Source organism: Gambusia affinis, linkage group LG21, assembly GCF_019740435.1.
Source record: "Gambusia affinis linkage group LG21, SWU_Gaff_1.0, whole genome shotgun sequence".
Lineage (NCBI taxonomy): Eukaryota > Metazoa > Chordata > Actinopteri > Cyprinodontiformes > Poeciliidae > Gambusia > Gambusia affinis.
The window spans coordinates 10,461,360-10,477,184 of NC_057888.1; the positions used below are offsets into that span (position 1 = coordinate 10,461,360).

Consider the following 15,825-nt stretch of genomic DNA (forward strand, 5'->3'; position numbering starts at 1 on the left):
TTGTCGCTGATATCTAGTAGAAATTTTATATTCAAGATATAATTGAGAAAAAACTCGGTCCTTATTACTTATTTTGCCCCCTTTACAATTGTTGTCTTTCGCTTGACTATCTTTCTGATGTAAGGAAGACGTACAAACATCAGGGATAGCTGCAGCTTTGAGAGGATTGTAAATCCAAGTTTCTTCTTGAGGTTCAGTGTGAAGTTTGAGTTTTAGTAAGTCCAAAGTTGGCACAACCATCCACCATCTACTGACAAGCTTAATGGAGATGTTAAATTAATTTTCCAGCAGGACTTTGGCACCTTCTCGCACTGTTATAACAACCGATACCTACTTTGACTCTGGTATCGGTGTACTTCATTAGCCAGGAAACTCCACTTACCAAAGCCTCATTGAAAAGCTATATAAACACCTTGGGCATTAAATTTAACGCTGCAAATTGTTCCTCAAAACCTCAGCGGAGCCACAGGAAGCTTGCATACCATGCAAGCTTCATGTTGATGCATTACTTCATGGAAGTAGCCTCAACAAAGTATTGACCACATTATGTGCCATAAATGGAAATATACTTTTTTTTTTTTTCCTTTTGTAGCATTTCTGTTTGAAACGATAAACAATATTGTATACAAAACTGACTATACTTTGACCAAGCAAGACACTTGGCTGCATGTTTTGAAATATGGGAAGGCAGACTTGTTTTCCTCATGAGTAAAGATCAAAGTAATAGGACAGGTACATAACCAAGTTCTTTTTTTTTTTTTTTTACTGTCCTCACTCTGTCTGAACTCGTCGTCCTCTCTCTGCGAGCTGTTATGTGTTGAACAGCATCTCCAGGGAGGAGTCTGTTTATCTGGCTGCCTCCTGCCAGCTAAACATCCCCATGCATCCTCAGTTGTATCGTAAATGATGAAATGGTAAAGCTCTCGGGAGAGCTTCTTGTATTTGTGCTCTTGCAGTATGTGCATTGTGGCAGTGATGCAGTGTGATGGATATGTTGTTGTCACAACATCTGGTTACTGAGTTAGTGTTCACCCAACAACTAAAGGCAGCAAGACTCTATGTCCTGGTGAGTGTGGCTTGTCATTGCACGGCTGTACATGCTGCACACACTGTTATGGTTCTTACCAAATTTTTAAGGTCCCTTATTGTCTTAGTTTTCTAATCATAAAGCAGAATAAAAGTGTTCCACTTACATTCTCAATGTCAAATCTGGGGCTTTTGGAATTTAATGATTCAGTTAATTTATTCTAAAGCTAAACCAGGTGTACCTAACCTTGATTCCCTGAGTCCTTGTAATGAATGTCTTGTAATCTCAGCTAACAACCTTCAGTGAGTTTTATAAATTGTGGATCAAAAATCATATTCAGAAATGTAAAAAAAAATCTGATTCGTCTTGAGTTTACAGCAGTTTTATGGAATGAGGGTAGCCTTGAACTGTGACTTGAATGCCCACCATTGATACAAAACATATTGCCAATGTTCTTTTTAAAAAAAATAATAATTACTGACAGGCAGGAGAGCTTTTGACATTTGTTCCAGGATGAAAATGTAGAAATTTGTCCACTCACCTTTGCTTCATAGGAAGGTGTCAAAATTGTTAAGAAGGACTTAATTTCCTGTTTCAAATGGTTGAAAATCTGTGCAAGTACATGCTCAGAGCCACAAACTACTCCTATGAGAAACATTTATTTAGCTCTATTCTGGTTTTAGAAACTGCTTCTTGTTCTAATTGTAAAGCTGCTGTCACAATGTCTCCTATCTTGCCATGTATGCTGCTGTATTAAAAACACATTTACATGGGTCTAAAATATGTTGAAATAAGTTTGATTTTGTCTTTAAAGTATACATCGCTTTTAATGCTTTCCCTCTGAATGTAATGCTAAATGCAAAAAAAAAATCTGTAGCCACGTGCTTAGTTGGTGATCAAACCCCACCTCCACTTCTAATCTAAATAATCTAAACAAATATTATTTATTGTCTTCAACATCTAGAGGCTTACCTCAAGATGAAGTGTTTAGAAGATAAGTCAGTGAGCTATAATTGGCTTTATAAAAGAATAAGTGAGAGATGATGCTATTCTTTGCAGTCAGGTTTTATTAATAGACCTCTGTCTCTGAACCTAGATCATCTTGCTGAATTTACATATTTTCAGGCAATGAAAATTTTGAGTTGGTTTTCATAAATATATATATACTTTTTTCAATAAACATATGTTTTCAATTAAAGAAAACAAAATTTTTTAAAAAGTGTACCTCTAAAGGTATTCTAACATTTTAGAATAATCTATATGATTGGTGCAGACAAGTGAAGCTTTTCTTTAAGAGTTTTATTTTTTAAGACTGAGATTATTTTTCTCACTTCAGCTATTGTTATTCTGGCTGACCTGTCGTATGAACAGACTCTAAGCTACAATGCCCATTGATCAAAATATTTGATAAGATGGTAACAAGTAAAGACAAACCAGACCAGTCTGAGAACCCCAAATGTCCAGTTAAACATTAACTTACTCTGTGTTAGCCACAGGGAGCTATTCTTGTTGTTTTGTTTTGCAAATAAAGATAAAATCCTCTTTGAAAATTTTTTGCTGTGTAGTTGTAAAGTCTTGGTACAGGCACGTCTAACGTGTGGTGCTGTTTGTTGGCTGAAATATTCACAGCCTTCTGCTTGTGTCTGCAGTAAAATGTGTAGCTTTAAAATATAATTATTAGCATCTTCAAAAGTGTTTTTCATAGCTATTAAACCAGGAAGAACATCTAAGACCTTTTAGATTTGTTAACAGTTTAGGGTCATAGCTGTAGATTTGTTTACAGGAGAAACGATGATGAACTTTAAATTTGCATGATATCAAGCTGAGCCAGCTCCTGGTTCAGTTCTTTATTTCAAACAGGATAAGTCAGTGAGCTACTTGTAACTTTGTGTTTCTTCACTTTTTCATTTCGCACCACCTGCTGACATCTCCATTCACCAGCAATTGAATATCATTAGTCTTGGAACAGTTTTTAAAACCTCACACCTTGGCTCCAAACTTCACAAACCAATTCAAGTTAAAAGCTTCCATTTCCATCTGTTTTATACAAACAGAACCTGGATGCTGCATGCAGTCATCTGAAATGACAGACGAGATTACATTTGATTAATCTGACGTTGCACCACACATTCCACGAACCCAAGCATACCTGAGGAGTGTCTAGGACCAGTAAGTCAAGCGTCAGTGGTTGTGTGAAGTTGTAGCCATGGCAGATACTCCCTGCAGGTTTCTTTGCTGCTGCTGCTGAGGGCTGAAGAATGCTTTGTCACAGCGCTCCTGCAGGGTGGGGCTTAGGAGCAGGGAGACCAGAGTAAGTCTTTAAACTGCTCTTGGCTGCAGCAGGACACTGAGCACTTTGATGTGATACATGATGAAAGCTATCTTGCCTTTCTTCTTGTATTGGAAGTGGTGTTGCTTAACTAAAGGTGTAACCAAAACCATTTGTACAAATGATGTACTCTTACAATTCTTCGCAGAAGTATTAATAACTGTGGAACCTTTTCACATTGTCATATTTGCAACTAGAAACTTCTGGAACTTCAGTTTTATTGAAATTTTATGTAAAAGATCAAAAGAAAAAAAAACATTTATCTAAACCACAGTATTGTAGCTCTGGCTGTGTATTTAACAGTAATCAGAACTGTGACTATTATAATAATAATAATAATAATAATAATAATTAAAAAAATAATGGAGGAAGTGGGTTGCGTAAGAGAAAAATTCAAATGATTGAATTTTGTATTCAAAATTCTGGCTGTGTATTTAACGTCTTGTCTCATCAAACTTGAAAACTCCACAAGAGCCTCACGTTTTCCGGTCTCTGTTACATTTTCTTCCAGGATCGGCTCCCGTTAACTCTTACCAGTTTGCCAGGTTGAGGCTGTTGTGCATTGTCGTTTTTTGAGCACACGTTTTGCACATCTTCCAAAAAGTTCAATTTGAGTCTCATCTCATCAGGGCATCAGCATCTTTATATAAGAAGATGATGCCTTCTTATATAAAAGCATAAAATTTATATAGTTGCATTGGGCTTTATTTAGGGGTAACGTGGTTGAATATAAATGCATTCTACACGTTTCAGGGTTTTGGAAGAACATACTATTTAGCTTCCAATCCACAATTTAAAACTGCAGTTTTGGGCTATTTTATAGCCACTCAATATAATAAAGCATATTTTTTGCTGTAATATCATTGCACGCAAAGAAATATTAGGATCCAACATTTGGATGTTTGCAATATTCCAAGTATGCATTCTCGCTCTGCATATCAGTGCCATATTTGCCCGTACCTGCTGTAGATCTCTAGTGACTGAGATGCTAAAGCTAACAACGAGGGGCTTTCTTTACCACTTTTGTACGGTGAACAAAGAGTCTAAAAAATGTAAACTGATCAGAATGGACAGAACAATTTTCAACAACGCTTTGAGAATTGCATATTTTCTGAAGTCGTTCAGCCCTTATCTGTTGCTCACCAATAAAACACTAAAGCCCAGCAGTCTGTGTATTAGCCTTTAGCTTGAGACAGACAGGACGATTTCTTTTAAATGTAACATTGTTTTGCCCTTTCTTCAAAAAATTTTAAATGAATGGAAATTTATGGCTGTAACGTAACAAAATACTTGCCTTGCGCTGTGTGTTTTAGAAGAGTGTTTACTTGTTTGAGGAAGACTCCATGAATATTAATGCCCACCATTTCTTCAAATCTTGTTTGCATATACTCACTGGCACAAACAAGCAAGTAAGTATGAATGGTTTAAAATGTGAATCCAGGAGCAGAAGTTCATATACTAGTCTTAACCAATGTTTGCCTTTAGAGTTTAACCACTGATTCTCCTTCAATCCAGCTTCTAACCTTTGGCTCAATTTTACTGCCAATTCATCACCTTTATCTATTACAGGTGTGTATTTGCATTCCAAGAGGCTGACTGTGCGTTTGTGCTGCTGATGTCTAAGACCCTGATCAGCTTTTGTTTGTAGCTCACAGTAAGCATGGTTAAGGGGGATCATTCATAAGTCCCTATTGAAACAAATATTAGACAGGGCAGGGTAAGAAACCCATCAGGTTGAGAGGAAGAGTGTGATGTTGCTGTTTTTTTCCCCTCTCTGTGTGAGATATCAAGGCGCTATTCTCGCATCCCAGTTGTCTGTTTAAGCTTGGAGGTTGTCGTGCCTTTATTACACAGTATTGTTAGTCGTCTAATAGGGTTTTTCTCATCTTAACAAAGGCATGCAACTGATAATCTTCTTATCTTGCGTTTTTCATTCCTTTTCTTCCAGTTAAATGTTATATTACAGCTGTCCTCTGTAATCCTGGCAATTGGATATTTTGTCCAAGCTGAGGTGCAGATCATCTCATGTATTTTTCACCAACCCCCCTGAGATCTCAGGCTCGTATATCAGACTTTGTTTGAGGGAAGCTTGCCGGTATGTTGGCTATAATACATCTGCCACTGTGGTTATGTTATAATAAACAGATTCAGTTATATATGTGGCTAGAAGTGGAAAAGGTTTCCATGCCAGTCTTGCTGATTGAAATGACTCATTTCTGAAATTCAGGAAGCGTTTTCTTTTCCCATCGGCGGACTGTTAATACTCAAGGCTGGACTGAAATATGTGATCATTTTCTAGTTTCGCCGGCAATTACCATCTCTTCTTTTCTCCCCCTTCACTACTCTTCCCTCGGTTGGAAATTGCATTCACTAAACAACAGAGTGGAGACAGCATGAGGCAGCTTTAGTGCTGTATTTAGATGACAACCTAAAGGCCTATGGGCTCACGCTGAAGTGTCCGGATTAACTGTGGTCAGTGAGGATTGCGTGGATACTGCTGCTTAATACAAGTCCTGTCTCTCAAAGTTGAAGTGCAGCTCAGGAAAAGGAGCGCTCCACATGTAGTTGCCCCCGATGATCGAGGGTAAGCCTAAAATTACTCCCTAGTAAAAGGGCGCTTGCCCTGCTGACTTTTGCACTCATTTAATGTATCACCATCATCTAATGTTGGAATCTTGGTCAAAGTCAGGGTGAAATGGGAAAGAAACAAACTAATGAGAAGATTCAAGGTTTAATGGCTTTACTCATTCCTCATGGAGCTCTTAAAGGTTTTCTGTTGAAGTGGCACTCAACCTAAGTAAGAAAGATGGCATCAGGTGTCTGTTGGATACTGTGTGTGCACTTGTACCTGTATCCATAAAAGTGCATCGACACAACATCGGAAAAATGAACGGAAATTTCTTATTTTCCACAGGGAGCAACTCCATCTACCCCCAGTTACGACTTGTAGGATGAACTTTGCTTTTCAATATTTCCACTCTTCACATCAATAGTAGTAAGATGTAATGGAAACATGTTTATTTTACAAGACGCATATGCAAAAGTCCATCTAAAATCAATGTTACATGCAGTACTTGAAACTCTGAAGTGAACAAATTAAAAGAAAATAAGCAAACAAGTCTTGAGGGTCAAAAAAACAGCTATAATCTTTTTTTTTTTTTTTTTTTTACTCATGATTGTAACTTGGCATGTATTTTAGTTTCACTCCATGCTTCATCACCTTTTTAGACCACTGGACAATCAAATGCTGCGGGTACCTTGAGCCTGTTTTACCTGACCCTTCTGGCTTCATCTGTATATTTAGCCTGAGCAAATGTTGAACAGGAAAGAACATTATGAAAAAACGGTTGCTTTTGTTGTTTCTGTTAGGATTTAGCACATCCGCTTTTAAATCTCTTCATCTGCACATTTTGTATCTCTCATCTCTCTGTACTTGTTTGTCTCCATTAAGCCTCGTAAACACTGACTTGATTAGTCTGTCAGCTGTAGAGGAAGTCATTCGTTTTGGTTCCAGTGCTTCCTTTTACTTCAGCAGCAGTAAATGTTCAGGGTAGAATATTTTCAGATTGATCAGTCAAATGGTTTAAATCCCATAAATATACATTTATCAGTTTCATTATTTATCGCCTCCATAAGAGAATGAGTCATAGAAAAGCATTTGGACAGATTTTCTTAAAGGTGAAGGCCTCCTTTAAGAACTTCATCTGCACAAATATTCTGACTTTTTGAATCACTGCTTACTCATGAATACGAATACATTTCTTATGAAATTTTATCCCTAGATCACAATCTGAGATTCAGGTGGATTATTTAGTCACTATACTGATTTAATTTATATTATTTTGGATATTGTAGGGAACATACTTGACAATGCAAAACAAAAAATGGAGAAATCAGACCCAAAAGTCTGTCTGATCCAGTCCATGTCTTGGCCCATGTTGTGACTGTATGTAATGAATTTGGCACAGCTCCAGATCCCAACCTCTTCTATTTGTGGCTGACCCACAAACACAAAGTTAATTGCTGTAAAAAATGTTTGAAACCAGCTTTAATTTATTTCCACAAGGTGTTAAAAGCTAAAATATTGTCCCTAAATGGAGTCCTCTGAAAAGACTCTTAGCCTTGCAGCAGTGAAATAATTGTGACCGAGGTTTTCCCAGCAATCACAGGCAGGTGCAATTCTGTGAGAACGCAGCCAATTGTATCTGTGCTTTTAAACACTACATTGCCGAAGGCCCCTTTAATGTCTAGTACCAATCAGCTTTCTATTTTTGTCTCTTTCCCTCTCTCTCATCCTTCCCCTTGTGTGGCTTTCTGCTCTTTTAAATCTGTTTTCACAGTTTTCAGTGACTTCATTCAATTGCTTTGCTGCCTGAAGATCTGTGAAATAAACACATCTCTCAGACATGATGCAGAGTGAATATTGATTGTATTTTTGGCACTGTGCAGCTACTGAGGCGATATATTATCAAGGTTCTGGGGGGAGAATGGGTTCCGCCTGTCGTGGTGTTGCAAATGAGACATCTTGTCAGCTAAATGGCGTTTACTAACTTTAATGTGTGCATCACAATGTGGTTTTTCCATGGTTTTACCTCAGAGGAAGTTTCTGTTTTACAAAAAAAGCTACCTTTTAGTTAAATGTTGCAAAATGATCAAGTTCTACCTTTTCTTTTCTTCTCTTTCAGAGGAAATTAAGGAAGAATCAGAGAAATTAAGGTAAGCCATTGGTCATTTGATGGATTTTATGTTTATTTGTGCTTGATTAGGTGCTGCATTCATGGCTCATTTGCAGGCCTCTTTGTTGCTCTTCTTCATGTGATATAGACTGAAAATGTTATCAAAATTATGTGTGGTGTGTAAACAACCATGTGTGTGTGTGTGTGTGTGTGTGACCAGGCATTTGTTGCTCTGCCCCCACTGATTTGGTTATTTTCTCTGGGCTTTTTTCCCAATAACCCCTTTCTTTGGTCATTATTAGTTTTCTTTATAAACCCCTGCCTGTTGCTGATGGGATTTTTTTTGGCCTGTATTTATTTGTGCTTTGCTCCTGAAAGGAATTGCTAAGTAACATCGACCCTGGAATGTATTGTAGCCCCCACATCTTCTGCTCTGCCTGCCAAGTTTTTTTTCCCCAACCTTTAATTTTTTTTCCCCTTCTGACACACTATCTCTCCCTTGATTTTGTCCCCAATACGCTCTGTGTCATTCACTAATCCTCCTGGTTTCACCAAATTTTCACAGTTAAAGTTGGATGAAATAAACATGTGGAGGGCCTCACCCTGTTTGCAGAAAAGCTGCTGCTTCTGGCCTCAGTCCAGCTGGTTCAAGTGTATTTTTTTTCTGAATAGAATTGGATCTAAACAATTAGAATATTAGAAACATTAGAATATCAAATCAAGTTAATTCAAAGTAATACAATTTAGAAAGGAAAACTTATATAATTTCGGTACACACAGGATGATGAATTACATAGTTATTTCTATAAATTATTGATTATTTGGGATAAAAATCAAAATAAAGTTTCTGTTATTGCTTTTGCTTGTGCACTGTTTTTACCACACTGTTTCCTTCTATTGAATTTTTCATTTAATGGTTCAAAACATCACCATCATATCTCAGACCTTCCATAAGGAAGTGTTGGGTACAGAATAAAATTTCATTTGTTTAATATCCTCAATCTTCCCATTTCAGTTGAAAAAAGTGTCAATTAATACAAGTTATTGGTTGCAAATAAAAGTAAAAATATAATGTTTTTCATAATATAACTGTCTTTACACAAAAATGTAAAACTAAAATATGTAATATGAATGAAAAGCAAAAGCAATAATTGTACCCAGTCCTGCAAAATTATTATAGTTAAAAATGTAATAATACCTTATATAGTTTAGGACGAAATTTAGAATGAGGAGCTACTGAATTTAATGAAATTTTTCAAGTGCTTAGTGTAGATTATTATTTCTATTCTGCTCTTCATTGCGGGAAACAAGTACAACAAGCTAATATTAGCTGGTTAATTTGTCTGGCTAACTTGCAGTCCACCGGTTTCCCAGCCTGGGCCTTTTTGCTAATAGCATGCATGACTGTTCTTGTTTTTGACAGAAAAAAATAACTCGCCTGGTTTTAAGAAAAATATTTTGGCAATAAGAAAGCACTGAAACTCACCCTTGAGTTTTCAATACATGAGTTATCTTTTTATTTTATTTTATTTTTTTCCCCCAAATTGAAGTATTTTTTACCTGTCTATAGTGAAACCAGATGATGCAACGATGGTTTTCAGTCCAAAAAGTAAACACTTCCAGTGTTGGTGCTCTTAAATGGGATTATAGATCTCTGTTACTGGAAAGCCAGAGTAAAGTTTGTCTGGTCTTACTGCTCTCTTTATAGAAAGCTTCTCAACGTATAAATATTCTCGCCAAACAGCTGCCCTGACCTGAATGTGGACAACCTGCAGCCCGCTTAGCAGGAGCCAGACCACTGATCACAGCTGCTTGAAAGAAATCACAAAGAGAGCCTGACTTTTTTTTTACTTCGATGCGGAATTAAATTACTCACTGTATGTTTATGAAGCAGATTGCTGTTTACAGACACTTAAAATCTGTTTCTCCATGCAATGTAGGGGTAAGATTAATAAGAGTAAAGTTTATACAGCACTTTTCTCAAAGAATATGAAGAAAAATAAAACGAACAATCAGAAACCGCAAATGTCAAAGTAAGACGGACTGAAACGCTTTCAAATGTCGCAATGACTGCATTTACCTAGAATAAATCTATAAAAACACATCGAATAAACTAAAATGCAAATAATATTGGAATTAAGGAAATTATTTTGTGGGGAAAGTAGCAGCTGTTTGACATTAAAACAGCTGCTTCACATTATAAAAACAGCTGTTTTTCTACATCTCTTTCTTCCAGGAAAATTGGAGATGATGCATACCAATACTAGGGTGAGGTGATATAGACTGAAAATGTTATCAAAATTATGTTGGATTTAAACAACCATGAGTTATTTTGGCAATAAGTCTGTAACTTTGTATATTGATATCAGATTGCTAGAGTCACAATTGAAGTTTATTTAATATTTTCTCTCTAGTGACTCTATAAGTCCCAAACTGAAAGGATTTCTAGCATTTATTCACTTAAAATAAGCTGGGTAAGCAAAGGAAAATGCACAGTCAGCAGCCAGGCATCTTAGGCTGGCACAAAGAATTGAAACTTGAACATCAGTTTTATCTGAAGATGGCAAAATATTCACCAAGCCACAGCGAGGAAAAGTATTAATCAATAGGATGTATCATTGATGCAGACTGTGAACCTTTTAAGGTCTTGATAGCTGTGGTGTTAGCAGCTATGCGCAGCTAACACATATAGATGTACTATATGTTGGACATGTACAGAAACACCCTGACATCTAAGGGGGATAATTGAAAAACATCAGATACATTGATTGTTGTACTATTGACTCCAAAGATCCAGAAACCATAACATCTTTTAGTGCTGAGAAGAACTGCATTACACAGACTGTCACTCATAGAGGATCTTTTGCGGCAGCCCATCGACATATCACCCACTTTTTGCCTCTAATCAATCCATTCCCCTCTTACAGGTAACTATTAAAACTGATAATATATATTGATACTTTTAAAATGAAAGAAAGAAAGTGTGTGTAAACTCCCTTTTGTCCTCTGCCTCGTTGGCTGTTAAACTGTCCAGCTTCTCCTCTTTCCACAGCTTTCTAGTTCATTCTCCACTCTGAATCTTTCCTATTGTAATTTCATCCTGCTCTCATGCTCGATGCCTTTTCTCCCCTCGTGTTTTTCTGCCCCCCATGATTGTGCCCTGCTGCACTTGGTGAGGTCGTCCCTCTGAATCGGGCTGAAGTCACCTCTTTTCATTGCCAAGACATAAACAATGCAACCTCCTCCCTTTTTTATCAGTCTGCCTCCATCCCAGCCTCCCTCTGTAGTGCTCACACGTTGCCTGCTTTTCCTCTTACTCCAGCTTGTGCAGTGGGTGTGGCAGCAGTGTCTGGGAAACCAGCAGCCCTCGTCTTTATCTGTGTTGCTGCTCCTTGAAATTTCAGAAGCAAAATATTTGGCATCATAAACACATGGTATCAATCTAAATCCAAATTACCAAAAGGCCATGCTTGACATACTGCTCCTGCTTTGAAACAGGAAGCAGTTCGTCTGTATGGTGAAACATAACATCCCTGGCACTTAATTTTTCATGCTCTGTTAGCCATGCGTGGATGTCAAGAGAAGTGCGAGTGTGTCAGACTGATTTTGAACCCTTCTTCTTGTCTCAAGTTGACAGATTGAACTGAGTGATTTGTGTTTTTTTTTTTTTCCCCCTTGTATTTACTCTTTTCTTTCGTCTCCTAGTCCACCAAGTGGAGACGGCAAATCTGGCTCCAGCACGTTACCGCCCATCAAATCCAAAACAAACTTCATCGAGGCCGACAAGTACTTCTTGCCATTCGAGCTAGCATGTCAATCCAAATGTCCTCGCATCGTCATCACCTCACTCGACTGTTTACAGGTCAGTGCTAGGAGGTCCTCTAAGCCATCATGGTTATCGAGGTTTTCACTCGGAAAAAGATAAAAATCCCCAATTGGGTTTTTGTCTTTTGTGTTTGCTTGAATTGGTTGCAAAATAAAGCCTTGATGTTTCACACAGAGTCTTGCAATGGATAGCATAGGATTAATCTTTCCGACAAGTAAAACAGACAGAAGGTTTATGTCTTGAAATGGACTCAAACATGCCATTGGAGTTCCTGAATTGGAAAGAAATAAAGAGTTAGAACCAACTGAAGGACCAATAAGGTTTGTTACCTGGGATTTTAATAGCTACCTTTGGATGAGGCCTTAATGGAGCAAATTATAAAATAGGGAAACGGGGTTTTATCAAGACCTGAATCTAAAACTAAATGTGGGAGACTGTTCAGCAAGTAACTCTGATCTCTGTCATATTTATGAGGACTGGCCTTCAATAACTATTTTTGGCACACTGTGCAGAAAGATATGGAGGAAGTGCTGAGGCTAAATTTCTCTACTTTTCAGGATCATCCATAATTTTCAGCAGAGTTGATAGCTGGCCCCATCCAGAGGCTTATTAGCCTGTTTAAAGCTGCCAAACCAGTTTTAATGTGCTTACAGATCATTTTCTGAGTAAGACACCCAATTTTGTCGATTAAAATAATTACAGTAGGATGTTGAAGAATAACTAAGGTACCACTAAGCAATTCAGGCATTCACAGACAAGAACACACAATGAACCGTCAGTGGCGCCAATGCCTTGCTGCCACCGGTGCAATGCATAAAGTGGATATAATAACGGAGGACTACTTTAAATTCTTTAACTTCAGAAATCAACAGCAAGATGGTTGAAACGTGGACACACTGAGTTCTAATGCCAAATACTCATCAAAACCGGTCCTGACATCAACCTGTGATGCCAGAAACTTATTGATTGCTATCAAAGTTGTGTGATATGGCTTTGACCTGTGTTAAAGATTAACACATGTCTTCCCCCAGGTTTGTGATGTGACAGATCAGCAGATAAAATCAACCAAATTTGAATAAAATGCAATTCGGAGATCAGACAGAGAAAGATGCATACAAAGATTCAGTCACATCTGGTAAACATTCTGATTACCCGCAGTTTTATCAATTTAAGCCACACCTTAAGCTGAATAACCAACTGCTTCTGGAATATCACCGCGTCGCCTGCTTGCATAGCTAATGGTTTGGGTTACTTTTAACCGTTTTGGTTTTATGAGTCACACTTCCATAGTTCTAAACCTGGAGCCACCCTATCTCTGGTTTAGTCGATTTGAGCAGCGCAGAATGTGTGCACATAATATTTAAGAAGCCGCAGAGTCGTGGAATGATAATATTATAGCAAATCATACTCTGTAAATTAATACAAGCTTCAGTATTTGCTGTCTAACATTTTTAACATTTTATTGTAATAAAAGAATAAATGTAATCCCATATTGTAATAAACGACGACATATAATCCCACACCTGCTGAGAAGATTTTACTGATTATTACAGTCAAATCTTTGATATATTTGATATATGTTCTATAGAAAAACCACAATAAAATCAAACTTGTGCACCAAATTCTTGTTTTCTCGCTTATCACTTTATAGTGAAGCAAAAAATGCCTTGTTCCAAATTAATGATAAGAGTATGCAAACTTCTGGCCAGCAGTGTACATCTTGAAGCTCCTACTGAGAGGGAAAAAAAAAACGTGGAGTCGGGTATTATTTATTTTTTATTCCTTGCAGTAGATTTCAAAACAATGAAGATAATCAAGGCCTGCTCTGAGGTTTATCAAACTGTGCTGCTATTGCTTTTACATATCGGCGTGTTTCTGTGACTTGCAGAAGCTGATAGCGTACGGCCACCTGACGGGCAGCGCACCGGACAGCACAGCACCAGGAAAGAAGCTCATCGACAGGATCATCGAGACCATCTGCGCGTGTTTTCAGGGACCGCAGACCGATGAGGGCGTGCAGCTACAGATTATTAAGGTTCCATTGTTTTACTCTCCATCGTCTCTGTTCATTACGCAGACACTCAAACACGTGGATAGATTTGAGCTACTGGTATTCAGATTGTGCAAACTGAGTTTGTTCCACTCAAAGTAAACAGCAAAACTTAAGCTAGTTTTGTCAATGCACGACCGAGAGGACATGATGCATGCTTTCATCGCAAAGCACCTTGACTATTGCATTTAAGATTTATGTTTGGGTGACTCAGCACATCTCAATGTATTTTGGATATCAAATATATTTAATCTGTCATATTGCCTTTAAATATTAGAGAGGCCTTTCGCCCAATGTGAGTTGACATTCTCAATTTAATGTCTGTATTTTATGAGAATTTATTATGTGGTTTGGTTATATCCCTTTTATTTTGTTATTTTTGGTGTTATTATTTTTTGGTCTTTTATTATTCTTTTTTATCTGCAGATCTTTTTATGAACTTGGTGTTTAAAATGTGTTTAATGACTAAACTGGACAGTAGACGTTCTACTTGTGGAAAATAAACCAACAATTATCAGTTCTTAAAAACCAAATGCCACCAGATTTTCTGAAAATAGGAATGTGAAATGACAATCGTTAATGTAGCTGCACTTTTAACTTTGAGCAAATTTTGAAAGTCTCAAATTTGCTCATATGAAGATATGTGGTTTTAGGTTGTTTCGGCTAAGCAAACAGAATAGATCTGAATGCTTGAATACTTTTTTTTAAAATCATTTGTCTTTTGAAAGATGTACATTACATCTGCAGTTTGATGTTTCCACTACACCACTCTTAATGTTGCTTTACACGCTGCAGAATACTGAAGACACAACCATATGGAAATGTATCAGACAGGCTATCAAAGATTTCAGTTCAGCTCACACTTCCTGTCTTTCCTTCTCCACTGTAGGCTCTGCTGACAGCAGTCACATCCCAGCACATAGAAATCCACGAAGGCACCGTGCTGCAAGCCGTCCGCACCTGTTACAACATCTACCTGGCGAGCAAGAACCTCATCAACCAGACCACGGCAAAGGCCACGCTCACGCAGATGCTCAACGTCATCTTCGCACGCATGGAGAACCAAGCAGTACGTTCAAATGCTCTAGAAGCACTAAATCACCTTATTGTTGTGTTTATGTAAACACACAGCATCTCTCTTGAATCACAGTCTCTGAAAATTGCTCTAGTGGAAGCCTGTTTTAAGTTGAAATGAGTTAAAGAAGTTTATTCATAGGTAGACCCCATGCTGTAAAAGGATTTAAATAAGTTGGATTATAATACAGGTGCATCTCTGTAAATTAGAGTATCATTGCAAAGCAAATTGTTTTCCGTAATTGAATTAAAGTAGTAAACCTCATAAATTAATTACACATTATTAATTAATTAAATGTTGAAAAACTCAACAGTTGTCTAGCCGACTTTCATTTGTATTTTCCACATTGCAGATGTGCCACAAATTGTCTTTTTTTTTGTTTAAGGAGCTGGCTGCTCAGAGTGCTGTATGGAAGAATATTGATGAAAAGTTGAGTGGAAGGAAAAAGTATGTCAGAAAACTAGCAACAAAGAAAACTAGAGTTATGCAAGAATTTTGAAGAGTTTAGGGGAGATTCTCATGTTGTTGTCTGTGGACGGAGTCAATGCTTTACACACACACACACACTCACACGCACACGCACACACACTCACACACCCACGCCTACAGAACATGGGCTACAGCTGTCACACTCCTTGTGTTAGGCCACTCCTGACACAAAGTTAGAAGTGTCTTAATTGGGCAAAGGAGAAAAAGGATGGAAATGTTGCTCAGGGAACCACAGGCTAAACGCATCCATGCCATGTTGATGCAGTAATTTGTGCATAAACAGCCCTGACCAGGTATTGAGTGCATATACTGTAAAATGCATGGCCGTTTTTTAGAAATATGTTTATTAGTCT

At 37.6% G+C, this 15,825-nt stretch overlaps 1 protein-coding gene across 1 annotated transcript in view; it reads left to right on the top strand.

Moving 5' to 3' along the window:
• The window catches only part of arfgef1 (ADP-ribosylation factor guanine nucleotide-exchange factor 1 (brefeldin A-inhibited)), a 52,902-nt gene that overhangs the window by 8,951 nt on the left and 28,126 nt on the right, over window positions 1-15,825 (top strand). Inside the window, exons 2-5 of the mRNA XM_044105528.1 lie at window positions 8,042-8,072; window positions 11,738-11,894; window positions 13,747-13,893; window positions 14,798-14,977. Of these exons, the coding sequence (XP_043961463.1) occupies window positions 8,042-8,072; window positions 11,738-11,894; window positions 13,747-13,893; window positions 14,798-14,977 (515 nt within the window). The remainder of the gene's footprint in view (window positions 1-8,041; window positions 8,073-11,737; window positions 11,895-13,746; window positions 13,894-14,797; window positions 14,978-15,825) is intronic.